Source organism: Phallusia mammillata, chromosome 2, assembly GCF_965637545.1.
Source record: "Phallusia mammillata chromosome 2, kaPhaMamm4.hap1.1, whole genome shotgun sequence".
Lineage (NCBI taxonomy): Eukaryota > Metazoa > Chordata > Ascidiacea > Phlebobranchia > Ascidiidae > Phallusia > Phallusia mammillata.
The window spans coordinates 31003006-31028520 of record NC_137253.1 but is presented as its reverse complement, the minus strand read 5'-3'; the positions used below and the strand labels follow the sequence as shown (position 1 = coordinate 31028520).

Here is a 25515-nt window from a genome sequence, read left to right as displayed (position 1 = left end):
GACCTATAAGGCTGCACTGATGAAACCTTAAAGGTCGAAACAGTGTGCACTGTCTGCAACCATATTGTACCTTATAAGAGCTTTGTGTTTTAAGTTATGCCATTATCGTAATGAAGGCGTCTCGTAGGGGACGTCAAAACGTCGCTTGTTTATAATAAAACTGCTAAAAGAACAATACTCGTGTATACCTACTGCTCCATGTTGTCGTAACCTTTGTTTCCAAGACACAGTGTTATTTGTTATTGGCCCCTCGTAATTGCTAATCGTTTTTCAATCTTAATGGATTTAAGAAACGTTAAGATTTCCCCGGTTTGTGACGTCATAGCGAGAAGGATGTAGGTAAATGTGACGTAACAACTCAGACTGGCAATATAGAATGATAACAAATGGACACCATTGTCTATAGCTAAAATGAAATGTTATTTTTTAAACGATTTGTTTTGCAGCCGATGACGCCGAAGGACGATGATAATAATGGTAAGTAACATCGAAATTATTAAAAAGGGACATTTTACCTTACGCAGTAGCTGTATACTATTACAACAACAAGGTAGCTACAGACAGTGCACAATATCCGTGCTGTTGGTAAAAATACATTGGCCGCATATGATAGTGCAGTAGACCATGGTACTCCAATTTGCTTGGAGTAACAGGCTATAAAGCCACACTGATATGGCTAAATCTTAAGCAAACACATTTTAAAGCACACAAGTCAATGTGAACTGATATGAATACATTCATGCTGGGATCGGCCCTGAAGCGGCCATGCAGACAAGCGATAACGACTTACTATGGTTTAATGGTCGAACTGGTGATCCCCTACTATAAAGCTGACATGTGCAGCATACAAGCAGGCAACAGTGCTTGTGATTCAAACTTCGACTGATTCACTCAAGAGCCTGTGTAGCTTAGTTAGTATAGCGTGAGTCTCGGAAAGACTCCTGTCGAGGGTATGAATCCTACCGCTGGCTATTTTTTCTAGTCTGGGCCTTGCCTTGCCATGTGGAAATGCTTGAGAGGCCGGCTTGATTCGGTACAACGCCTTTAATGGACCTGGCGTCAAAGTTAACTGGTATTGAATTCTGTTTCAGACGCAGATAATTCTGGACAGGGACAGCAGCGCCAAACTAACGGGTTTCAAACTCCACAGCAGCAAGTGGTGACGACTGCTCCACTCCACAAAACATCCGGGTTTCTGCCGCAACCGCCTGCATCACAGAACGCACATCAGCCTGGCTTTCAACAACAGCAGTCAACTTTGCAACCTGGACTTCAGAATCAACAACAGACCCTTGCTATGCCGAACTCTCCACAACTCAATCCGCCAAGTCCCAGCCATGGTTTTGGGCAGCCACCACCTTCACCCACTCATCACGCCCACCCTGGCACTCAACAACCCCTGCCTAGCCCCAATTACCTAAATCCAGGGGTACCTTCTGGGTTCAAACAACCACCGCCATCACCTACGCACAATCCTCACCCTCCACCGAAATACCCCAAACCCGATCTTAAACAACCCCCACCTAGCCCCAATTACCCCAAACCGGGAGTTCATCAGCCCCCTTCTTTACCGCAACAATACGACGAACCAGTATATGCAAATGAGGGGAATCCCCCGCCTTATCGTAACTAACCGTAAATCGGTAGAGCTACTAACACAAGAACTCAAAGGCAGACCTGCTAATTTCCAAAAGATAGCACAACAGAGCATAGGCTTTCACTATGGCAATAATTGCTGTTTCACCAAATTGATGAGCAATTATTGCCATAGGAAAATCCTATGCTTCGTTGCGCCACCTTTTGGAAAAAAATCGCGTTGTGACAGGCACTTGCGTTCTGGCCAGTATTTCTCGAACGTTTGACCATAAAGCAATTTACTAATGAGCCACAGAGCCTGGCAATTTTTTTCGAAAACCTTAGAACCTTTTAGAAATTATTTGGGTTTTTAAAAAATCGACTGATTGCTCAACCCCAACTTTTCGTCCATTGAAGTTTGGTCAAATGCATTTCACAACTAAACTTGTTGATAAAAATATATCAATAAGCGTAAAATGATGTATCTTCGTGTGACAACAAAGTCTAAACTAAACTGAAAAATTTAATGAGCTAGTTGACCACGTGATATGTTTGGCAAAACGTTATGTAGCCTACAACGGTGTATTCTATAATATGTTGAGTTTGTCTTGCTTGTGTGTTGACTTTCTTGTGGTTTAGTTCAGCATGTCTATAATGTTAAGTATTTTAACCCAGGGTTAGTAAACAGCGACATATTGCACTTAAAGTTTGTTTTGTGTAAACCACATTTTGACCGGAGTCCGATTTGGGTATTGATGGGTAATCAGTGTCACACCCCCCAAAAACAATTAGAATGTTCAATAAAATCTGCTAATGAAAAGGGTTAGTATAAATGTGTGGGAATTTTCGATTGGTAACACGGATGTTGGCAGTAAATCACCCAAAACGCGCAAGACCAACACACCCACCAACCACGCTCCAAGAAAACTATTGCTACTCAGCCGTTATATAGCAAATATGCACCATTCAAAACCTTCATTGCGCGTAAGCCAACAAATCAAGCTTATTGGTAAATCCAGCATTCTGAACCCCACTCATTCTTTTTCCATTGCGTTTCGTTCTAAAAATTTGGGTTGGGACGACGTCTTTGACAAAGGCCTTTAAATCCAACTTTCCCTTTTTGGCTCAGCGAGGTTGCATGGAAGCGGATTTTGAAATTTTTGTGATTGCTGATAATCTGGTTGTTAGCGGCTGATTTTTCCTACTCCGTTTCTGTTTTAGGTTTATCTACTGACGACTCGTGGTGCTTAGATTGAGAAGGCCCGATTGTGGATTTGGGCTTTCTGAGAGGGGACCTGCAGTCTGTGCTGGAATATGTTTTTGAACTTTTTCGCTTTGACCCGTGGAGGAATGCCTCTTCTCTTCACCTTTTGAAGATTTTTGTCCCTCAGTCGTTAAAGTTTGGGAACTTTCGGGATGTTTAGTGTTACCAGTCTCTTTTGTCTCTTCATGTGTTTTGGATGGTAGCCTGGTTTTGTCGGACTCGTCAATGTGTGACATTGTTGCGGTTGTTGACAGAGGTTTATCCGAAGTATTTTCTTTCTTTGATGGAGGAGGGGTTACTGACTGATTTTCAGCTTCTTGGCTCTTGCTTAAAAGTTCTTGTAATTCCAAATCTCCTATTGGGCCACAAATTTTACAGTAAAAATTAGCGATAAAAATATTTGCCATCATTTTTGCCTTTGATGGCCTTTAATTTAACAAAACTGCACATACAACGAAAGTTTGGCGATTTTTACTAAGCCAAGTTTTCTTTGTGACGTGATGTTCAACAAGCACATGCGGGCCCAGTTGACCTCATAACAATTACCTGACTTTGGTTCTGATCTTCGATTCTCTTCGGAAGCAGCCTTTTCTTCTGCTTTTTTTATGTCTATTTTCTTTACCAGTTCCTAAAAATAAAGCAATTTGAAAAATATTTCACAGAAACGTTCTTCAAAAATACACGCATCGCTTTTCTGCAATATCAGTTATTTGATCAACGTGTTTAGGTTGTTGTAGCGCTTATTACTTTAGGGCACAAAATACGCTTTCATATGTTTAGCACATTCCCCTCAAACACAACGAATTATGTTTGGTTGTTTAACTTAATAGTAAACTTTAGGATTATGAATTACTGACTGAATTAAGTCCAATTATTTATTAAATAGTCATGCACTAAATGCGTTCGAGTTGAGTTTATTTCTCTTGGTGAAAGAAAACATAGTGACACAATTGCAATAAAATAATCAGCAAGCCAGAATAGCTTCTCAACGTTAAAACGTTATGGGGACGCAAAAACAGCGGAGCGCACAGCTGGTGCATCACGGATAAGCGCTGCAGCCACACCTTCCAAACTAGTTTTGTTCTTATTTGGCGAGACTTTACGTTGGACCTTTTGATAATGGGCCAAATAAGGTCCTGAGTTTCAACTCTGCAACATTTGCGTCATAATTTACTTTCTTAGCCGGATTGTAAAAGTGTACAGGATGTGTTGTTATGTTGCATACATCCCTCAGATCATTATGTGGGCATGTTTGCTTAATGAGCTCATTCAGTAAACTACAGAAACTTTTAGGCATTATTCGGGCTTTAACAAAATCAGGGATTGGGGCAGCTTTAAAATGTGGGCCCGCTTGCAACTTTGGTAAGCCAACACTGGTTTTGTCTAATACCGAAACGGAACTGATGCTATACCGGCACGAAATAAATAATATTTTAGCCCAATTATCGAAAATAAAAGAATATGAAATAAGGAAATATAAAACTTTAAAAAAAACTAGAAACAACGAAATAAAAATAAAATGCACAGGACAAATTATACGTTGTTTTGTTTCGTTCCGTTACGGTGTGTGCTGCCTAAATCAACACCAAGTGCAAAGGCAAAGACAAACTCACAAGCGTAGAAAAACATTAACAGAGTTACCACGCTGGGGTGCGCACTGGATACTTACGTTTGTGTTCTAAATCAAGTAAAAACTGCAAAAGCTACTTACAACCGGCTTGCATTTTTTACCTGTTCTAATATGAACTTGTACTTGATATTTAGAATTAAACAAAAAATGGCAAGGCTACTTACAACCGTCTTGCATTTTTTACCTGTTCTAATATGAACTTGTACTTGATATTTAGAATTAAACAAAAAATGGCAAGGCTACTTACAACCGTCTTGCATTTTTTACCTGTTCTAATATGAACTTGTACTTGATATTTAGAATTAAACAAAAAATGGCAAGGCTACTTACAACCGTCTTGCATTTTTTACCTGTTCTAATATGAACTTGTACTTGATATTTAGAATTAAACAAAAAATGGCAAGGCTACTTACAACCGTCTTGCATTTACGGCCACAGCAAAACGGCAACCCAGCAGCCTGTATTGTTTTTCCACAAAACACAAAACTTGCAACCGAAAGACAGAACGCAGCAATGCTTAATATTGCAACCAACATAAACGGCTTCATTGCATCTAGCTGTAGGAAAGAAAAGAAAATTATATAAAAATCCATTAAAGGGGAAATTTCATTTAATTTAAAACAACGGTTCCTAGTGCATTTCCTAGTCCATTACTTCCACATCTGTGAAATCGAATTGTGAATGTAAACTGAAGCGGCATAAAGAAGCACCCTAAAGATGTTCCAAATTTTAGCACGGTAATATGTAAGTTTCAGTGCTAAAGGGTTTGTGCGCATACACTGTCGTATTTGGGATAACAGAAAGAAAAAACGGGCAAATCCAACAAATATTACAAAATGCTTTAGATTTGCAACACAACTATCAAGGTATGTAACTTCATGACAATCTACTTTACCAAGTAAACAGCCGTGTTTCTCTTTCACGTTTTGGGAGTAGTTGAACTTTTGGATTTTTAGGCCCTTTCAGATATCCAGCAGGCTGATCAAAGTTAACCATTTATGTTTTGTTTGCGCCGTGGCCCAAAGCAAATATGTTCAGTTCAATTCCGTCTCAAAAGGCTAACAAAATCTACAAAAGCCTACTTACACTTCTAATACTAGTAGCCTAGGAAAAGACGTATTTAAACAGATTGATTACCACTGGTAAATTGTAGATGCTGTCATTGAGATCTATGATGGAGTGCACTGCAAGGAAGATCGAACACACACAAGAAACGACTGAACATCCCCTATGGCCGTTTACCTGAAAATAACTTCTGTGAATTGTTCGCTTTGACAAACTATTTACGAATGGTTGATGTGCTAAATATACTTTAATTTAAACAACAGCATATTAATGTGTTGCTAAGCTTTTTACGTACCAAACATTCAGAGACTGATTTCTTGCCACAAACGACACCCATGATGCCATTGAGCAGTATCTGAAATGCGTAACAAATTTTTTCACCCGTCTTAGTACTTATGTCTGTATGTATGTATTAGGGGATAAGCATACATGTAAGGTAAATACGTGTTAGACTAAACCATTGTTGAACTTATAGATTAAATGCTTTGGTCTCAGGTAAAGGGCTCCCACAAAAAAACTTTTTCTAACATATAGGCCTACAGTTGGCTACACCGCTACACGTTCTATTTGTAGCAAATGAAAAGTAATTTAACCCACCAAGCCACCCGCCCACCAGCTTTCCAAGTATTGTCCGTAGTTTGACTGAATCAACACAACTCCAATTACCGCTTCACTGATCTAATGGGACAAAGAAACTAATTAAGGGGATCTCCATTAAAGTTATATGGTGATTTTAGCACCGTTGGGACACGTTGGCGTCTAAGAGAAGGGAACAAAGATGTGTTTGTTTGTGTATCAAACGCTCCGTTACACTCTGTTAGAATGATTGATAGACCTATTTGACTTAGCAGGCAGAAATACATTATTCTCTCAAGTTTGTATGTTTTTGTCCAGGATATTAAACTTCCCCTCGCAGTTCAAATATTTGCAAAGTTTGGTCTTTTCAGCGAGGCTGGTTTGATAGTTCCATTACTGATTAAACCTATTAAACTTTACCGATGATTTCGAACACAGGGGTTGGGCATATCTTTTCCATGATTTACAAGTATACAACCACATACTGGTTCACCTAACAAGCTCTTTTTGCGATTAAAGTGAAATCATGTAGAGATGGACTATGGTTTTATTTTTCTTAGCAATGTAACCACAAACGCGATTTGGCTATACCAGCGGTTCCCGAAGCGAGCTACACAAAGCGATTTTGGGAAAACAGCCGAAGGCTTAGTTAATGTCAAATAGCGTGAACGTACAGTGAAAATTAAAATTAAGTGTACAAGTCTCATTCTTTGAGCAAACAACTATTATGTCGCAGGCAACAAAACTGAGCAATTGTTTAAACGCTGTATTGTTAGCCCTGTTTGTGCTGCAATAAACTCGACTACGTTTGGATTTATCTATTTGTGAAAGCCTATTGGGAGAAATTCATAGTGAATGTTGTTGTGCAAATGGTGAATTATTGGCTAGAGCTTTCGTTTTACCGAGATATACATTCAGCTTTTCCACTCGGGCTACAAAATTACGAGCATGGTTATGAGTTTATTTATAAAAATTCTGCAACCAGTGGGCTATACATATTACAGGCGCCATGTGTAATTACTAGGAATGATAACTAAGATTAACAAACACTCCAGAAGCCAGTAAAGCATGCAAAGCCTAACATTGCCTAGGTCACAGTCTGGTAATCAACCATGCAGTTTAACGTTCCAATTGTACAATCACTTCGTTTGCAGGTTCATGTTTGCTCAGTCGTTTCATAAATGTTTAACTTCATGGCACTCGCTAAATCAAGATAACATTCTTATTCGTTTTAGCATTTTACTCACCCCAATCCACCGAAGACTCTTGATCATACGAAGAAACTTTATCACATTCCTACCCATTTTTAATTGCATTAACCCATGTGCCTAAACTTAACTGTTGTTCTGTTTACCACAAAGCGGAACTGGTACACGGCGCTGCGCAAACACGCCAAGAGCACACACAATGTGTAACCTTGTCGGGTTAGGTCTGTTTGTTTGCATACGAACGGTTTTGATTTGGACCTGACTTCACACTATGGGTTCATTGTGCAGGTCTTATTCTCTACTATATTCGATACTTTCTGTAGGATTTAATGCATAAGTCTGTCAGTCAATTAAACCTTCAGGCCAAAACGGGGCTGTTTTAAAAAACGATTTGCGTTCGGGCTTGACTTTCGGATCCGCTTATAACTCTGAGCCGTGCTCCTAACGGAAATAACAAGTTATATTTTCAGCGCTTAATGTCACATTGAACTAATTATCTTGATTAAAACCAATAAACTAGCGCGAGACACTTGATACACGCGCTTTACCTTTTTCGCTCAGGGCTTAAAGCGAACCGGATAAAATGTCTTTTTTGTTCTAGACCAGTGTTTCTCAACCTTTTTTCTTGTACCGCCCCTTTTACGTGTTCGTAATTTATAAACGCCCCCCTTAAAACTGACAAAAATCAAAACGATTTTTTCCACAAACAATATCAATGCGATAATTAAGATCCGACTGTTTAACAAGCTATGTTTTAGCATTTAATCATAAATATTTTAATGGTCAATTCAACATGATACCACTCACTACAGACAGTGCTCATTGCTTTTAGCTTGGTTCACGTGATGGGCCGAAACCGCAATTGTTTTGTTTGGTCGAGCACCTCACGTTAACGCTCGGTGTATTGTGACGTCAGAAGCATTTCCAATTCCATGTTTTTACTTTTTTAAGGCCCCCTTTTCATCCCCCCTTAGGATATATAGGCCCTTTCTGCATAACAAGTAAAGAGAGCCAACGCCAAGCGAAACACCAACGTTTTTTTATGTAACAAATTGCAACTGAGATTGTTAACACTATTTGATGTTTTTTTAACAGTCACTTTTATTCTTGGGTACCCTCCTTCTATACGCCAACAGTAAACAAAGTTCAGTTGAGATGCCACAAAAACCGTTGATGACTGGCCTTTTACATTATTGTGTAATAAGCAAGTAATCAATTTGTAGTACGGTTTTGTAGTAATTGTCTAACACAGGGATCACCAAACTTTTTTCGCTGCGGGCCGGATAACATTAAAAATATCTTGCGAGGGCCACATAGGTTGCAAGCCCTAACGCGCGTCTTCCAACAAACAAACAAACAAAAGGATCCAACAAAAGTGCAATCTTTATTAAAGTCAGATCGTGCTACTGTCAAATAGTAAAATTGTTTTGAAAATTATAGAATCTCTTCCACAGGCAAAACTCATTTGTTCCATCACAATTAACAATAGAAAGCCGTTTGTTCGCGCACAATAATGAAGTCATTGATAGTTTTAGTTTGGTCTGTGATAAAAACAAACAACTTTTGGATCATCAAACACTCGCGCAGGCCGTATGAAATGACGTCGATGTTTGCTGTAGTTTGGTAACCCGTGGTCTAACGGCTTAGTTAATGCGAGCGCCGAGCATCAAAAATCGCGATGCTCAGTACCAAGTACTCGGGTTCTAGCTCGTCTCGGCCAAGCACAAGTCAATTGCTACTTGCAAATTTAGCTTTCAAAGCGCAGACAAGCCCCGACAAATGACGCATTGTGATTTGTATAAAATTCATTGTGACATCACCATCAAAAACAGGCAGCAAACAAAGTATTCACTGTACATTACACAATACAGTGAATAGTCAAATCTACTTTTACTGGTCGATGATGGAAGATATGACAAAATGACTTTGACGTTTTGTTTCGTTTTACCTGCTCTATATTTTCCCAGCGCCCCCCAATCGCCCAATTATTTTCCACCGCCCCCTTCGTGAGAGCAAACGCCCCCAGGTGGACGCTGGCGCCCCCGTTAAGAACTACTGTTCTAGACGAATGTAAACCTTTTGTCGCGTTACATTTACTTTTTGTCTTCGTCTGTTGCCCGTTTAAACAAGTTTTTTTACTCCAAAAACGCTTTAAATTTGCCACACACCAAGCATGCACCTCGTAAAGCGTTTTATACAGTTGGTTGAACTTAAACTTGTTTCTACAATAAAAAAATTTGATACGGTGTGTAACTGCTAAAAATAAATTGCTACATTGAATGATATCTATGTATTCGTTGTATTTACATGTAGGCAGTGGTGGGATTCAGCCGGTTCGCACCAGTTCTATAGAACCGTCTCACGAAATTTTAAGAGATCAGCGAACCGGTTAGCATTACTGGTTACTGTCAATGAACTTTTTGTAACGGAACCGGCTGAAAAATATGACTTTTGTGATAGAACCAGCTGACAGAAAATTTGAATCCCACCACTGTTTACATTGCATGTCAAATGCTTGGATTAAAATTGAGCGTTGCATTTTTTCTATCATCTGCAGACATATCTATTGCCAACGGGGTTGGTTAACACTCCAAGTTGGTTAGGGTTTATTTTACGTTAATGTGTGGTTAAATTAATTTGTTGGGAATACCCACCTTGTCAAACTGGTCTTGAATACACTTCTGTCTCGCCGATTTGGGTGGCCAATATCGTGCTCTTGACATAGGGTTTTGAAATCCCGATATTTTTTAATTTAAATCTGAGTCTAGCTTATACAACTTTGGGGCGCGTGTTTGTTAAACTGAAGAGACCTGTCATTAACTATAGTATTCCTATGCACATAGTTTTATTGATATGAATGACATACCATGCTCAAACTACTGCATATCATGCTCGGACTACTACTGGGGCGATTTTTTTGCGCGTGAGTAACTTTGCGACAACGCAAATAACTTTAATATGTTTCGTATTGCCACTAACAAGTAGACAATATGTGGTGACAGCATTAGCACATAGCTTCACTTCACGTGGCGCCGTAAACTGAAAAGATAATCAAACAAAAATAAGTTGCGTTGTTGTCTATGGCGCCGTAAACTGAACGGATAATCAAACAAAAATAAGTCGCGTTGTTGTGCTTTCACCTTAGGAAAATATGCGTTTAACGCACCACAAAGTCCACGGCCGTATCGTTAAGCTAAAAAAAAGCAATTTTCAGCTTATATGCATTTTTGGGGAATTTTCAGCTAATGCAATTTTTAGCTGAGAGCATCTTAACCCAGGGAAAGTGAGTTTCAAAAGTTCAATCCTAACCCATACTTTTAGCCCGTGGTGCCACGCGTCGGGAACGTTACGGCCACGCGTCTGGAACGAACGTGAAAGAGATTGCGCGTGGATGTGAGATGGTCTTATCGCGTGACAATCTAATCTTGACGAGGTTAAAAGGAGATTTGCTGAATTTAGGCAGGCTGTGGTTTTTGACATTGACATTATCACCCTCATTTTCAAGCTTCGCAAAAGTCACAGCGAACAAAACACGCATTGTTATACAAGAACGTTTTTTCACCTTGCACAATGACAGCCGAGATTGTTGAAACAATGTGATGTGTTCCTCATATACACGCTCTCGGGCACAAATTACTAATTTACAATGACATTTTATAATGCAAAAATGAACAACAGGGTCATAAACAACAGGTTCACAAATAGTGATGCACCGAAGTTTCGGTTGGCCGAAACATTTCGGCCGAATATGTCGTTTTTCTATGTTTCGGACTTTTTGATTTGTTTAAATTGTATAAAATTTATACCAAAATTGTAAATATCGCCAATATGAAACGGTATGAAATAACTAATTGCTTCGTATAAAAAATACGAGCCACGTTGTCTGCAAAATATTAGAATTTAAGTAAAGCGTTCTCATTGTGAAAGTCATTTTGGAGTGTCATAAACCATATCACTTGTATCAACGACACAAGGCTCAGTCGAAAACATCAATCAGAACGATAATAATTTAAGATTCGGCCAAAATTATTCGGCCTCGAGGGCGAACCGTTTGAGGCGGGTTCGGTGCATCACTAGTACACAACATCAGAGAAGTGTGTTCAAAGTTTACAAACCAAATGCCTTTCTTATTTGAGATGCTTTTATGCCACGCGTCTGGAACATTAAAGAGCTGCGCGCGGATGTGAGATAGTTGTATCGAGTGACAATCTAATCTTGACGAGATAAAAAGAAGATTTGCTGAATTTCGGCAGGTATTTGCCGTTATAATACTGCTGTGGTTTTTGACATTGACATTATCACCCTCATTTTCCACCTTTCCAAAAGTCGCAGCGAACAAAACATACATTGTTATACAAGAACGTTTTTCCACCTTGCACAATAACAGCGAAGATTGTTAAAACATGTGCAATACGGTTAGTTCAGTGGTGGGATTCAATTTTTTTTGTCAGCCGTTTCTAACACAAAAGTTCTTTTTTCAGCCGGGCCTGTTACAAAAAGTCCATTAACAGTAACCAGTAATTCTAACCGGTTCGCTGATCTAATAAAATTTCGTGAGACGGTTCTATAGAACCGGTGCGAACTGGCTGATTCCCACCACCGTGTGTGTTCCTTATACACACGCTCTCGGGCACAAATTACTAATTTACAATGACATTTTATAATGCGAAAATAATACAACAAAATCAAACGAGTTCTTAATCTTATTTGATATGCTTTTAATTAAACACGGTGTGACACAAGACAACGTATAGAAAATTTTCGCCAGCGACCCTATATTTAAACTGTGCAGGCCCTTGTTATATACAGGTTTAACCCAAAAACACACCTACGGGTGTAGCCTACACACAACAACATAGATATTATCATTTACATTTTACAAGGTTAAAAAATCGGTTGTAAAAACTAAAGCTTTGTGACAATTGAAAGGGCTCTTCAGTGCTGACAGCTCAAATTTGCCTGGCTTTTACAAACAAGCAGCGCGGGGTAGAAATCGTAGCCTATATGTGCAATTGAAGAAGAGAAAGGGGCAAACAAGGTTGTTTATACACCCTTCATGTGAAAACCATATACAAAAGAATCAACCAAAAGCGTTGTCAACGGACCATTTCAGCAGATTCCGCCTCCGAAAATTGAGAAACAATTGCTGAAGCGACGACAGATGTGCATCTGGCACCAAAGACATGGTCGGTGGTCTGTAGCACAAACGACAGGTTTGTAGTTTGGCTGTAGGCTAAAGTGGCGATTTAAATAGGCTATTATGAAACTATCAAAACTGTCACTGTATATACAACGTACAAAGACACGCCTTGGCTTTAGGCCTATCCGCACGATGTGTACTTTCCAAAGCTGTAAACTACACATAGACACCAAATCCACCTAAAAGTTTTGGTGTTACGGCTTGAACGGGCGGTTTTTATATAGGTTTCGTGTATGGAGCATTTAAAAAGTCTTTTTAATACACCATTAGTCCGATGTTTAAGAAAATAAACGTCGACGGGAAAAAACGCCCTTAGCGTAGCACAGCGATTTATTGTTTGGCCTATCAATGTGACAACAGTCATTCAACTGTATCGCATTGATAAACTAATTACAAAAATTCGTTTAATGTTGTTTAAGGGTGAAATAAAGCAGTATTCTTGTTGTTGGAGGTAGAACCCTTACTGAGGACCAAAAATCTTACCAGTATCCCGGTTGAAAATCCCAACAACCCTGGTGCCGCCGTTTGTTGAGATGGTTAAATTTCAAAAAGCCTTCGCTTTTCTCCTATTATAATACACGTACCAGAGTTGCAAGTCGGGCCGGGCTTTTCGGGCCGGGTTCGGGTTCGGGCCGGGTTCGGGCTTAGGTATTTGTCAGAAAATGGGTTTAAAACGGGCCTGACTTTTCGTTCCGTGTCCGCCATTTTTTTATTAATAAAATCAATCAGCTAAGTAACTCTGGCTTTGACCTAATGCCCATTCTATTCTACAACGTATTGTTTACCCCATTGTCTAATATTGTTCATTGTGTTGTCTTTCTCTTTTTCTTTCTCATCCTTTGTTGCAAGGCTTTCGTGGATTGGCCTGTCAATCAAAATTTCGGGCCTTAACGGACTTCGCAAAATGTTTCGGGTTCGGGCCGGATTTGGGCTCAGATTTCGGGCCCGCTTGCAACTCTTACACGTACGGCCTCAGATATGCAAACTTTATCCAAAACTAAAATCAGATTTTACCGTTTTGCTTTTTTGGTTATATGAGATAAAAACTTATCTAAGTTCGGAATCTTCAGCCTATAGGGCAGTGGTTTTTAAACTATTTTTTTCGCAGGTTTCATCGCTTCGTTTGATCTTTTGTGGTTCATGGTGAATATCCTATATTGTTGAACTAAATTAGAAAAATACGCTCGCAACAAGTAATTTATCCGTAACAAGATGCATTTACTGTAGTTTTGCGGGAATCTACGAATATCTATAGGGAATCAAAGTTTGTGTTACATAACGGCGCTTAAACCTTTTCGCCTTTTTGTATTACTTGTGGCGAGATAAAAACTCGACATCACTCTAAATACACCTTCCACACCAATTTACACCTTTACCGCCGCACAATCTACCATCAAACCGGGCTGTAATTGGACTTCAAGCACTTGATATGGTTCCCACAAAATTGTTTCGCATCTAAGTTTTGGGAACCAGTAAGCTATATCATTCACGTTGTTTATGAGGCATCCACATGCTTTAAAGCAGGGGCCCGCAACCTTTTTTCTTCTGCGGACCGTTTATATAACTGAAATTTTTTCGCGGACCGGTCTTCAAAAACCAAATATTTAGCAATGAAAACGCATAAATTAGTTTATCATTCCCGGAATACAGGTGCAAAACGTTTTAAAGCGTTTAACCTGAAAAAGTATACGGCCCGGTAACGAACTCGGCGCGGATCGGTACCGGGCGGCGGCTCGACGGTTGCCGACCACTGCAAAGCCAAATGTTGTGAAGATGCGATTTATTTCGTATGCTTCTCTAAGGTGTTATCGCCCGCCATTTTACTTCAGAAATATAGGATATATCCAGTGTGCCGCAAATACATTCTTTTATAACCTCATCCTAGTTACAAAATCAAAGTGCGGCGCAATTCGCAGTAAATATTAAAAATGCTTGTATTGAGCCTCCAGGGCCTTGCTGAAGTAGAAAATTTGCTTTTTGTAACAACACTCGTGCCAACATTAAATGACAAAAACTGGAAGAAATGAAATGTTGCGTGTTTTTTTAATCGAGTCATTTTGGTTTTTAAGGTGCAACAAGCGTTTGATTATTATTGGAAACACTTGATAAAAACGTTATGATTTTTTATTCATTTTTCATTTCTTTGTTGTCTGAAATGGGGCATCTGGCTATACGTTCAACGATCATGTTTTAGTTACTGATAAATATTTCAATTAGAATACGCCGGTTTGGCTACGTTTCAGTTTCGTTAACACCTTTTCAAAATTTCAGTGAATCAACATGCAACTTTTTTGTTTTTTAAGGTAGACTAGGCTCGCAAAAAAAATCAGTTTCAAAAATGATCCGCAGTGCAAAAAAATTACTGACCCCAGATTATAAGACGTTTAAATCTCGTCGAATACCAAACCACAAAGCTACGCGCTAAAGAACGAAGTTTGCTTGTGATGTGAACACTTACGTCTTGCGTATAAACAACTAAAGCCGGTAGAAAGCCATTCGCGACTGCAGTAGGACCTTACACATTGTTGGATCAAATGTCGCTGATGAAATCGACCTGTAAATGAATATATACTTGTTCTCATAAAATATAAACACTTAGGCCTGGTTATACCAGTTTTTTATTTATATTTTTTTAATTACTTTTTTGACAAAAGTAATTCATCCATTTTTTAACGGATGTAGGCCTAGCCTATGTTTAAAACCTGTCATGCCTTATACCGTTTAACTCAGAGGTGCACAACCAACCACAACCCGTGAACATGTATATTGACATGTATGTACTGGCGACCGTGAACGTAGATAAAACTCATTTGCTAAAAATTGGCTTTCAGGCGCCACTAGATGGTATATTTATTTGTGCAATTTTAAAACAAAAGCAAGCTCGCAACTTGGCGGTCGTTGGTGAAGGATCTGCGATGTCGTAGCGAAAGGTTGTGCATCCCTGGTTTGACCGATTATGAAGGCTATTTAACTGTTTGATATGCTTGATTGTAAAATATCATAAATTAAGCAAACGCAATGCAAAACACATTTTTTGAAGGCATTTGAGAGAGTATTTCGTACTCTAAAAAGAATTGTATATAGCCTACCGTTGGCCTATTACGGTCATACAGGTCAAGTTTGAATTCTAAGCGAACTAAAAAATTATTGAGACCTAACTCGAAAGTACATTCCTCAAACCAGACAATAAAAGCCCGCATGACAATAATTTGTATGTAAATCATATGATTTCAGGTGCAAACCAAAGCCCCTTTTACTCCAACTTAAGCGCGAACCTGACCCGAAAATGTATTTATTATTTCTTTCTTACCTTCAATAAACCCAATGGTAACTAAAAGAATCAAAGCACTTGTCCAACTAAATTTCATTTTGTTTTGTTCAGACGTTTGTGAAGATTTCTCAAATGTTGGTTCTGTAAAAACATCGAAGTTTTCGTTTAGAACGCAACTAGAATATATATAGGTCCAAATTCATTTCGTTTTTCATTTCGCCCTGTTTGCTAAAATCTTACATTTTATATTGATCGCTTTATTCTCCAACACGTTTCTAAAACGCTTAACGCGTATTGAGCTAAACACCGGGAAACGTCGACTACTCGCTTTGGACAAAATGTCAGGGAATATATACTGTTGTGAGTTTCGATACTAAGCGAAAAAATAACTCACAGCAAACGATGTTAACACAAAAAAGTTGTTCGTGCAACTCAAGTCTTTGTTACGCTTCTCTAGATGCTTGCTGGTATAAATCCTTTAAGGACATACGCGAACAATTGTCTAGTAGGCTTAACTAGGCCCCCATACGTCCTATTTTTGGAGGACATGTCTTTCGTATCGTTCATATATAAGGGAACCAAGGCAACACTGAACACACGTTAAAAAGAAAGGTAAAGTGGTCATTTAGACGTGGCTTTAAATTAGTTTGTCAAACAAATTACCTAACGCAGTATGTTCTGATTTTTAGTGAGAATCCGATCAAAAGCATTCCATTTTTGAATTTTTTTCCTGTTTAGTTATTTGCCCTGTTCTGCAAATTATATGTGTCCGCCATTATGTTCGTTCCGTTTATCCATCAATTACTGCACTTCGCACTCCACAGGGATTGTATTTAACATTTTAAACGCTTTTATTTTGCTTAGCAGGGCGCAGGGCCGCAGGTGTTACCTTCAGGTTGAAGCGTTAGTAAAACAGCGGGCGGGGTAGAGAAAAAAACGAAGATTTTTATTTTGTTGGTTTTTTGTATAATCATTTTAGGTTTTTTTAAGGTTTGGTTTGGGTGACCGCTAAGTAGTTTTAAGAGACCGCAAATGTTTCATTTAAATACCAAAAAACCCAAAGTCCAAATTTTGGGAAACCGCTGGAGAAATTTGGGGGACCGTTTCCTATTGCGTGTTACGCTAGAAATTTCAGGTGTGATCCTTTGACGAATTCAAGGTCAACACATCGCCGTCACCAATCGCCTTTGATTTTTAAAGCATTGCTTTTTTGTTCACAACGAATGTAAACTTGTCTCACGTTACTTTTTATTTTTGTGTCTTTGTCTGTCGCTTATTATAAACAAGTTTTACTCCAAAAACGCTTCAAAATTTGCCACACTCTAAACATGCACCTCGTGAAGCGTTTTGTACAGTTTGTTGAACTGAAACTTAGTTAAAAACTGTTGCAAAAAATGCTATATTACATAATTTTTTTGGCCGTTCGACCTTCTTTAAAATATAATTTACAACGATATACTGGTTAAGGGATGGGCCGGGGTACAAATTAGTTGTTATTCTGCATCAGCGACATGAAATGGACAATATTTGTTGATGCCAGGAATTTACTTTCGATTAAGGGAATTTCCCACAGTTGAGAAGCTAATAAGTTTAAAAATTGCTAAAGGATATATTTCTTATGACTTTTTCTGTGTGCTTTAACTTGTTTAATTCGAATACAAATGCTTCTTTTTTAAAAGGGGCATTGCTTTATGACCTGTTGGAGCAAAACAATATAATTCCAAACGGGAACTGACTGTTGGTCACGTGACAAAACAGAGTTGAAGTTATCGAGCTGCTGCGTAAACAGTGTTAAATTACAAAAAAAAACATTTAAGTTTTTATTTGTCGTTGTGGCTGTCATATTCCTTAAATATTTTGTAAACATGGTTAATATTTTTACAAATATTTTCTGGATAATTGCATGTAAAACTTGAAACAGAGACTTTTTCAAGCAGGACTTTAACATAAACCGCTCATAAATAATTTTGATCATTGATGCAAATATTACGTATAAGATGTCAATAGCTGCAGATGCTTTGGGATTTGCAAGTCCTGCTAAAGAACATGTAAGTTTAGTGTATTTTAAAGTTTTGTATCCACCAAAATGATAAAATAAAGGTAATACAATATTGTTTAGCTACAGTAAATCATTTTATAAAAAGATTGCACGAAATGTTAAAATGAAAAACAAGTCAGCGCTGTATTTTGTTGTTTGATAAAACACATGCAACTCGCTTTTATAAGCATCGTCAGTGTCTGAAAAACAAAAATATGTAGTAGTGGGATTAAACCAATAGAAAATGCACTGATTCATTGTTTTTCACTTTGAAATATCCTGCAGTCATGAATTAATGACCCTCAATTGTAGCAGTTTTTTGCTTTACTAAGAATGAGATTTTGTTTATAAGCAAAGATCCTGAAAATATGCAACATAACCCAAGTAGTTATCTCACCTCATTGTTTTTTGTTTTTATTTTTTGTTAGGAAAACAAGTTAATTTCAATTGGAATTTTTTACCACTCAGATGATCAGAAGATAGCAGAGCGCATAAAGAAAAACACACTTGACAGTTTTGAGCTGGTCATTAACCTGTATGATGAAGGCATTCCAGGTGGAAAACCCTTGACACAACATTGTGTTGACTTCATTGATGAGCACAATTCTTTATGGTGGATCGCTACTGAAAAATCCATGACGGATGAATATTCAGACTTTCAAGTGGTGAAGTCATTGGATGAATCAATTCATGACAGAAAGAAGCATTTTACAATGGTTGCACCAGAGGAGTGTATTGAAATTGAACCACCAAAATTGCTTCGACATTTACAACCACTGAAAGAGAATAGTAATTTTATTAAACAAGTTGAAAGCACACTGAAATATGTTGTAAGCAAACAAAACAATGCCAAAATGCCAGTGAAGCGTGAAGTTACCATACCCGAGCCACAGAAGACCAATGAACCAATTCAGCCTGTTTACCACATCACTGCACAGAATGTCCAGGTAAGATCCTATAATACTGCTAAATAGCAAAAAATGTTGCTATTTATATTATTACTAAATTGGAAATAGCCAAACCAGTTGTACTGGTTTAGTGCTGAACTGATGTTAGTGATTTTGGGGTCCCATACTTACTTAGAGTTGTGACAGTAATTCACTAAATTGTAGTTTATCGCTCATTGGCGATCCCAAACTGAATGAGTTAACATGAAAGGGATGCAGTTTATTTTGTACTGTGTATTGTTGCACCTACAAATGAGAATTACTATAGTCAAATATTAAAATAAGTTAAGGCCAAATATGTAACACAAAGCACTAGACCTGCATGATAGGTAATATTTTTTTCCATGAAAAATAATTAAATACTGTATTTAAACTTGTGGAACTACATCACTTTACCTACTTTAGGCATTAGATGCACTGCCTTAAAACTGTAACTATTTGTTTGTACCATTATTAGATTGGAGGTGAGACAATAATACACACTCAAACTACAAATGATGGAGAACCTCCAACAAAGACTGACATCTGATAATATTTGATTTTTTACGTTTACTGTGTACTCTTTGATATGTTGTGAAATGTTAGGTGTAGAGCAGGGGTCGGCATTCGGCAACCTCTCAAGCGATGCATGCCAATTAACTTGTTGTGTTCATTTGTTATTAGCTTTATGTGCCAATATTTTTATGGGTAATAGTAGTTTTTGCCAAGTGATCTTAACTGTAACCAGAAATCAGAGTGTTTCGTATGTGTGAGTTGGTTTTTAAGACAATGGCAAAATAAAAAGTAATATAACAGGTTATTTAGTACTTCAATTTATACATGCAAATCGGTTGGCGTGTCACAAAAGGCCCCTCACATGCCAACTTTGGCTTGCATGCCAGAGGTTGCTAACCCCTGGTGTGGAGTGTTAAATTTTTTATGGGGGGAATCTGGGTTTCGACTTAGTTGTCCAGACTTTCAGTCGTTCTTGTTTCGTCGCTAGACAAATTGGATTGTCTGCAAAATGCACAAAAAGTTTTTTCCCACACTGAATTGCTTGTTAATTTTGTGTATTGTAAGTAAAAATATCAATGTCCTAAACTGGTTTGATTAGGTTGTTATCAAGATGTAACATTGTACAGTCAAAAATAACTTGAGAAATAAATTCAAAAACCTTATTATAAAATAGCCAGTTAGTCTACTTGAGCAGCCCAAGTGGTTGTAGTAATCAACATATTTGTTTTATTTAAAAAAGTGAGCCTACATATAAAAGTTTTGTGTGTGTCAAGGCACACGTAGTTCGAGAATTACTGGCTTTAGGACATCCATACAGCCTTTTCCAGCCAAGTGCGTGCTGCACTGCAATAACAGAACAAAGCAAACGTATAGCACGTAGCGGAAGCATGCCTTACCTGTTCCTGTCTTAATATGCAATCATGTTTTGTGGCGAACACGTAATATGTTTATCGATATGATCAGGATTTGGTAATACATGATATGGTAATACTAGAAACAAAAAGCGATGTATTCGTCAAAGAACTTACAGGTAATAACATAAAAATATGTTGAAAATACTGAACACATGTCGACAAAATAAACATATTTTTTATCATTGGGTTTTAAATCACATTTTTATTATTTCGTGATTACTTCATGTTTATTTTAAACTACTGTTAGTTTGACATAGCCTTAACTGTTTAAACATTTACCTTGACGTCGGCCGGTACTAAATGCTGGCAAACAGACTTATCCATTCGATCCAGTTTGGTTGTCTCATCATAATGAACACGACGGAAATGACATAGGGCCCTTACCGAATACTATTCATAGATTGCATGGTGCTTGATTCCTCTACATACCTTTGTTCTGTGGTAGCTTTGTTATATCAGCTCGACTTTTTTACGACAGTTTATGTGATTTTTGTCCACACCTTTGTGTTGCGAAAGCTAGGTTATGTCCGCTCGATTTTGATATGATTTTGTTATTTATTTCCACACCTTTAATCTGTAAAAGCAAGGTTATGTTAGCTCGATGATTGGCGTTTTTTGGGTTGCAAATCTCACTTTTAGCTTACACTTACGCATGGTAGTCTGAATTCTTGAGTGTCTCTTCAGCACCAAGTTTAAATGTTAGATCCGATACACGAGCTTCGCGGAAGAGGTTGAAAGGCATTTATTCAGCGCTGATCGAATTTCAAAAAGCACCAACGAAAGTTCGTTCATCCAGTTAGACCAGTGTTTCTCAACCTGGGGGTCGCGACCCCCAAAGGGGTCGCCAAGCACTTTTGAGGGGGTCGCGAAGACGCAACTCAACTCGGAATGATTTTATCAGTAGCATAAAAACTTTCCCTGTGACTTCTGTTTAGCATAGTAACTCACACGATTGTTTGACCTAGAACGGGCGCAACAATATTTGCGATTGTAGCCTATACTTCTATAATTGTGGTTTTTGGCTTTTCTTAACATAAAAAACACGAAATAGTGAATTGGTTAGTGAAAATGAGCCACAAACACAATTTTAAGGGTTTTCTTGAGTACAGCAAAACGCCGAACTATCGGAGCCACGTCAGATTGCAAATGTGTGATGAACACAATCAACACATTCTGGTAGTTAAACTTCTTGTGTGCGTGTATAAAGGGGTCGCGTTGTGTTAGAAAATCTCTGAAGGGGGTCGCATAGCAAAAAAGGTTGAGAACCACTGAGTTAGACCCATTCAGGCGAGCCATAATAGCTAACTTGAGATGACAATAAAAAAGTTCTACTAAACCAGGGGTGTGCAACCCGCGGGCCACAATCCGTTGCTAACCCCTGGTGTGGAGTGTCAAATTTTTTATGGGGGGAATCTGGGTTTCGACTTAGTTGTCCAGACTTTCAGTCGTTCTTGTTTCGTCGCTAGACAAATTGGATTGTCTGCAAATGCACAAAAAGAATGTAGTAATATCTCTTTCAAAATATTTGACATTTGGGACAATTCTAAATTCTTTGTCTTTATGCGTTTTTTACATTATGACATTTTAGTTTTACTGCAGTTGTGCAAGTTTTTTTCCACACTAAATTGCTTGTTTTAGTGTTAATTTTGTGTATTGTAAGTAAAAATTTCAATGTCCTAAACTGGTTTGATTAGGCTTTTGTCAAGATGTAACATTGTACAGTCAAAAATAATGTAAGAAATGAATTCGAAAACCTTAGGATAAAATAGCCAGTTAGTCTACTTGAGCAGCCCAAGTGGTTGTAGTCATCAACATATTTGTTTTCATTTAAAAAAGTAGGCCTACATATAAAAGTTTTGTGTGTGTCAAGGCACACAGTTTGATAATTACTGGCTTTAAGAAATCAAACAGCCTTTTTCCAGCCAAGTGCGTGCTGCACTGCAATAACAGAACAAAGCAAACGTGTAGCAGGTGGCGGAAGCATGCCATCCATGTCTGTTCCTGTCTCAGTATGCAGGCGTGTTTTGTGGCGAACACGTAATATGTTTATCAATATGATTCAACCTTCGGTTATACATTGTGGTAATACTAGAAACAATAAGCTTAAAAAGCGATGTATTAGTGAAAAAACTCACAAGTAATAACTTAAAATATGTTAAAAATACTAAACATTTTTCGACAAGTAAACATATGTTAATTTTAACATTGGGTTTTAAATCACATTTTTATTATGTTAGTTTAAACATAAATTGTTTACAGCATCACGTCGACATTACAAACTTTTCCATTAGATCTAGTTTGGTTGTCTCATAATGAACGCGACGGAAATGACACAGGGCCCACACGGAAAACTATTCATAGATTGCATGATGGTGCAGCTTAAGTCCTCTACACACCTGTTCTGTGGTTATATCAGCTTGACTTTGGAACTACAGTTTATGTGATTTTTGTCCACACCTTTGTAATACAGAAACAAAGTTGTTTGAAGAACCACGCTATCAGATGAAAGAAATTCTTAACTCAATACCCAATTTGACGTGCCACAAAAAAAGGCGGTACCGTTTGCGTCTTGTTAGCGATGGACGTTATCTCACCCGGATTAGGTTACGCACCAGCAGTGGTAACCTTGCCAAGGTTAAGACATTAAACTTAACCATACAGGTACTCCAAAATCAGTTTGGTTGCTCAAGTGGTGTCAATCCTGCTAATTGTAAAAAAATGCCCCAATTAATTTTGCGTATCACAGCTATTTACGTTTAAAACACGCCACGAACACAAGTGACTCAGCTTGATCATCTGTTCAGCTCGAAAGATTTGAAAGGTATATTTACCAATAGGATCGCCCTAAACTGATGGAAACTTTGTCAGATAAGCTAAGTTAGATAGTTTCGGGGCCGTTCTGCGTGATGTTTGACGGACAGCTTATAGGCTAATGTGCAGTCAAAAGAGTGATAGTCTGCAGTTAAATCCACCACAGGTTTAAAAAAAGTTTGTTTGTAGAAAATTTTGCGTTTGTCCTAGCGGTGATTTAATCAGTAAGAATTTTTGAACTTATTATTATGTACTTCGACATGCCCTTTAAAAGCATAAAAATGTCACACTAGCGGCTGTTTCTGGGATTTTTTACCGTCTCCCTGTACTGTTTTTCTTGGATTGTAAATTAAAAAAAGTATTTTACTTGTGCCATTTATCTTGCAGTTATTGAAATAAGCTACAAAATGTCCGATATTATATCAGAAAAAGTTCTTAATACATCTATTTTTCGAATTGAAGTACATGGAAGTTCACCCAAAACACCTGGAATTGGTGCGATAATGGGAGTTAATACTTACTTCCAAATTACCAAAATGGGGGAGACCGTGAAGGCGATCTCTGATACGATTAGGGAAATAACTGGTGCTTATGTTACGTCCTTTACTCGCGGTTCCCCTGGATTAACAATTTTGGCCGAATCACCTACAGTCGCAAAAAAGGTGGAGGAGGCTTGCGAGACAGATTTGTTGGCAAAGGAAATTACCGAAAGACTCAAGTTATATGGTGACAAACATGAACAAGGAATTGACCACATTAAATCAGTTAAAATCGTTTCAAAGGAAAAAATTTCGATTGAAAAAGAATTTTTAGATGAACGAAGAGAGTGGGTAGAACAGCGCTTTCAGCAAGAAACATCCAGAAGGGTTCTTGAACAGGTTAGTGGTATTGTTTATTAGTTTGTTAAAAAACCGTTTTGAAGTAACATCTTAATATAGGCTAGCCTATACGTGGAAACAACACGTAGCTTACGCAGCTTTAGTACAAAAACAAACGATCTTCACACTTTGTCACATTGGTGTCGAGATTTCATTTCGGTAAATTGAACTTTTGCGTCTGATTCAAGCGTTGAAAAAAAAATCGAGTCCAGGCCCGCTTACAGTGGACGTTTTTAAAATCCCAAAGTTATAAGACAAAACACTGGTTTGCTGAAACTGACTGCGTCACAATATTGTTTCACCTACTTCGCTAAAAAGGAACAGCTAAAATTATTTTAACTGATGCTAGGTTGCTGGGAAAAGAAAATAATGCGACGTTTATATGGTCCGGACAGCAGCACATACTAGGCCTACCATATTTCCATCCCCAGAAAGGAGGACACATTGTTAAAATAACACGAAAAAAATACTTCAAGGCCCCCAAAAAAATAAATGCTTCACAAATTAGATGGTATACAATAGTTTTTGGATAAAGTTTAACGTTTATCACATCACAACACTAAAATAAGCTTGCATTTTCAAAATGTAAAACCTGTAATCTTTAAAAAAATAAGCTGAAGATGTATATTTGGCTGCTTTCAAAGGCATAATTTTCACATATGTATTTGACAAATTAGAAATTCCTTAAAAAAGAGGACATTTGGGCATTTTTTTCTTGTCCTCTTACGTCACAATAATAATGCAATCATTACTCGTCGGTAGAAAATGCCATTCACAAACCAGCCCAAAAAGGCGCAACCCGCAACTCATGAAAAAAAAGAAAGCGCGCAACTCGACTTCCAAAGTAGCCCAATTCGGCGCCAAAACCGCAACCTGGCCACACTGCGTATCACATCGTAGGTCAGAGATGGCGAACCACTGACCCGCGTGGTGGGTCACGGAGTGACCCACCACATGAATTCCAGTGACCCACTTGTTTCAAAAATTTATACTGATTACTATAGGTATGGTTACCAGACTTTCAAGAATAAAAAGCAACACAACAATTAAGGTAGAGCTGCTACTAACACCATAACTCAAATGACGACCTCGAGGGATTTTTTTCACAAGGGGGCGTAAAGAGCTGAATTTTTTATTTGGCGGCTATAAATGGATTGGGTTGGGCAATAAGTTTTTAAAATTTTAACATTAGTAACTACTTTTTGGGGTTAATTTTATTGAATTTTAAGTGCTAATACCTTAACCGACCCTAATAGCCCTAACCGCGAGCATTTTTGAAGATATAACCAATCGACTTTTGGTTGTCATTTGACTTATAGTGTAAGTAGCTCTACCAACAATTAAACCTATTGTCAGATTGCCATTGTCTTAAAATACAGATGGTTGAGTCAATTGTGAGGCAACAGATATGTTTATTTAAACGTACAACTTAAAAACTCATGCGAATCTTTGTTTTCACACATGAATTTCATAAAATCAAGTGCCTGGGATCGTCTCAGCGCAGATATGACTGCTGCGTGTATATTAAATTGAAAACTACCTAGTATTGCAAGACTTGCAGAAAAGATGCAGCCACAAGCTTCTCAGCATTGACATTGACATACAACAAAATATATGTGACCCACTTTGTTTTCTTTCCGAAT

At 38.0% G+C, this 25515-nt stretch overlaps 2 protein-coding genes and 1 long non-coding RNA gene across 3 annotated transcripts; 1 reads left to right on the top strand and 2 right to left on the bottom strand.

Moving 5' to 3' along the window:
* Positions 1-2035: 2035 nt before the first annotated feature.
* On the bottom strand, positions 2036-7545 carry LOC145213998 (uncharacterized). The gene is made up of 7 exons (XM_080082421.1): positions 7358-7545; positions 6132-6212; positions 5830-5889; positions 5607-5711; positions 4883-5026; positions 3386-3467; positions 2036-3194 (listed from the first exon to the last, which is right to left on the bottom strand). The coding sequence occupies exons 1-7, from the start codon at positions 7424-7426 to the stop codon at positions 2803-2805; spliced, it is 933 nt and encodes a 310-aa protein (XP_079938547.1). The 5' UTR covers positions 7427-7545; the 3' UTR covers positions 2036-2802.
* Positions 7546-12167: 4622 nt separating this feature from the next.
* Positions 12168-16354, bottom strand: LOC145214881 (uncharacterized). Its single transcript, XR_013857147.1, has 3 exons — positions 15829-16354; positions 14977-15072; positions 12168-12513 (listed from the first exon to the last, which is right to left on the bottom strand). It is a non-coding gene; the product is annotated as an uncharacterized LOC145214881 (long non-coding RNA).
* A 1332-nt stretch (positions 16355-17686) lies between these two features.
* LOC145214880 (uncharacterized) lies at positions 17687-19857 on the top strand. The gene is made up of 3 exons (XM_080083492.1): positions 17687-17837; positions 18256-18774; positions 19232-19857. Exons 1-3 carry the CDS (start codon positions 17787-17789, stop codon positions 19301-19303), a joined length of 642 nt encoding a protein of 213 aa, XP_079939618.1. The 5' UTR covers positions 17687-17786; the 3' UTR covers positions 19304-19857.
* The last annotated feature ends 5658 nt before the right edge of the window (positions 19858-25515 follow it).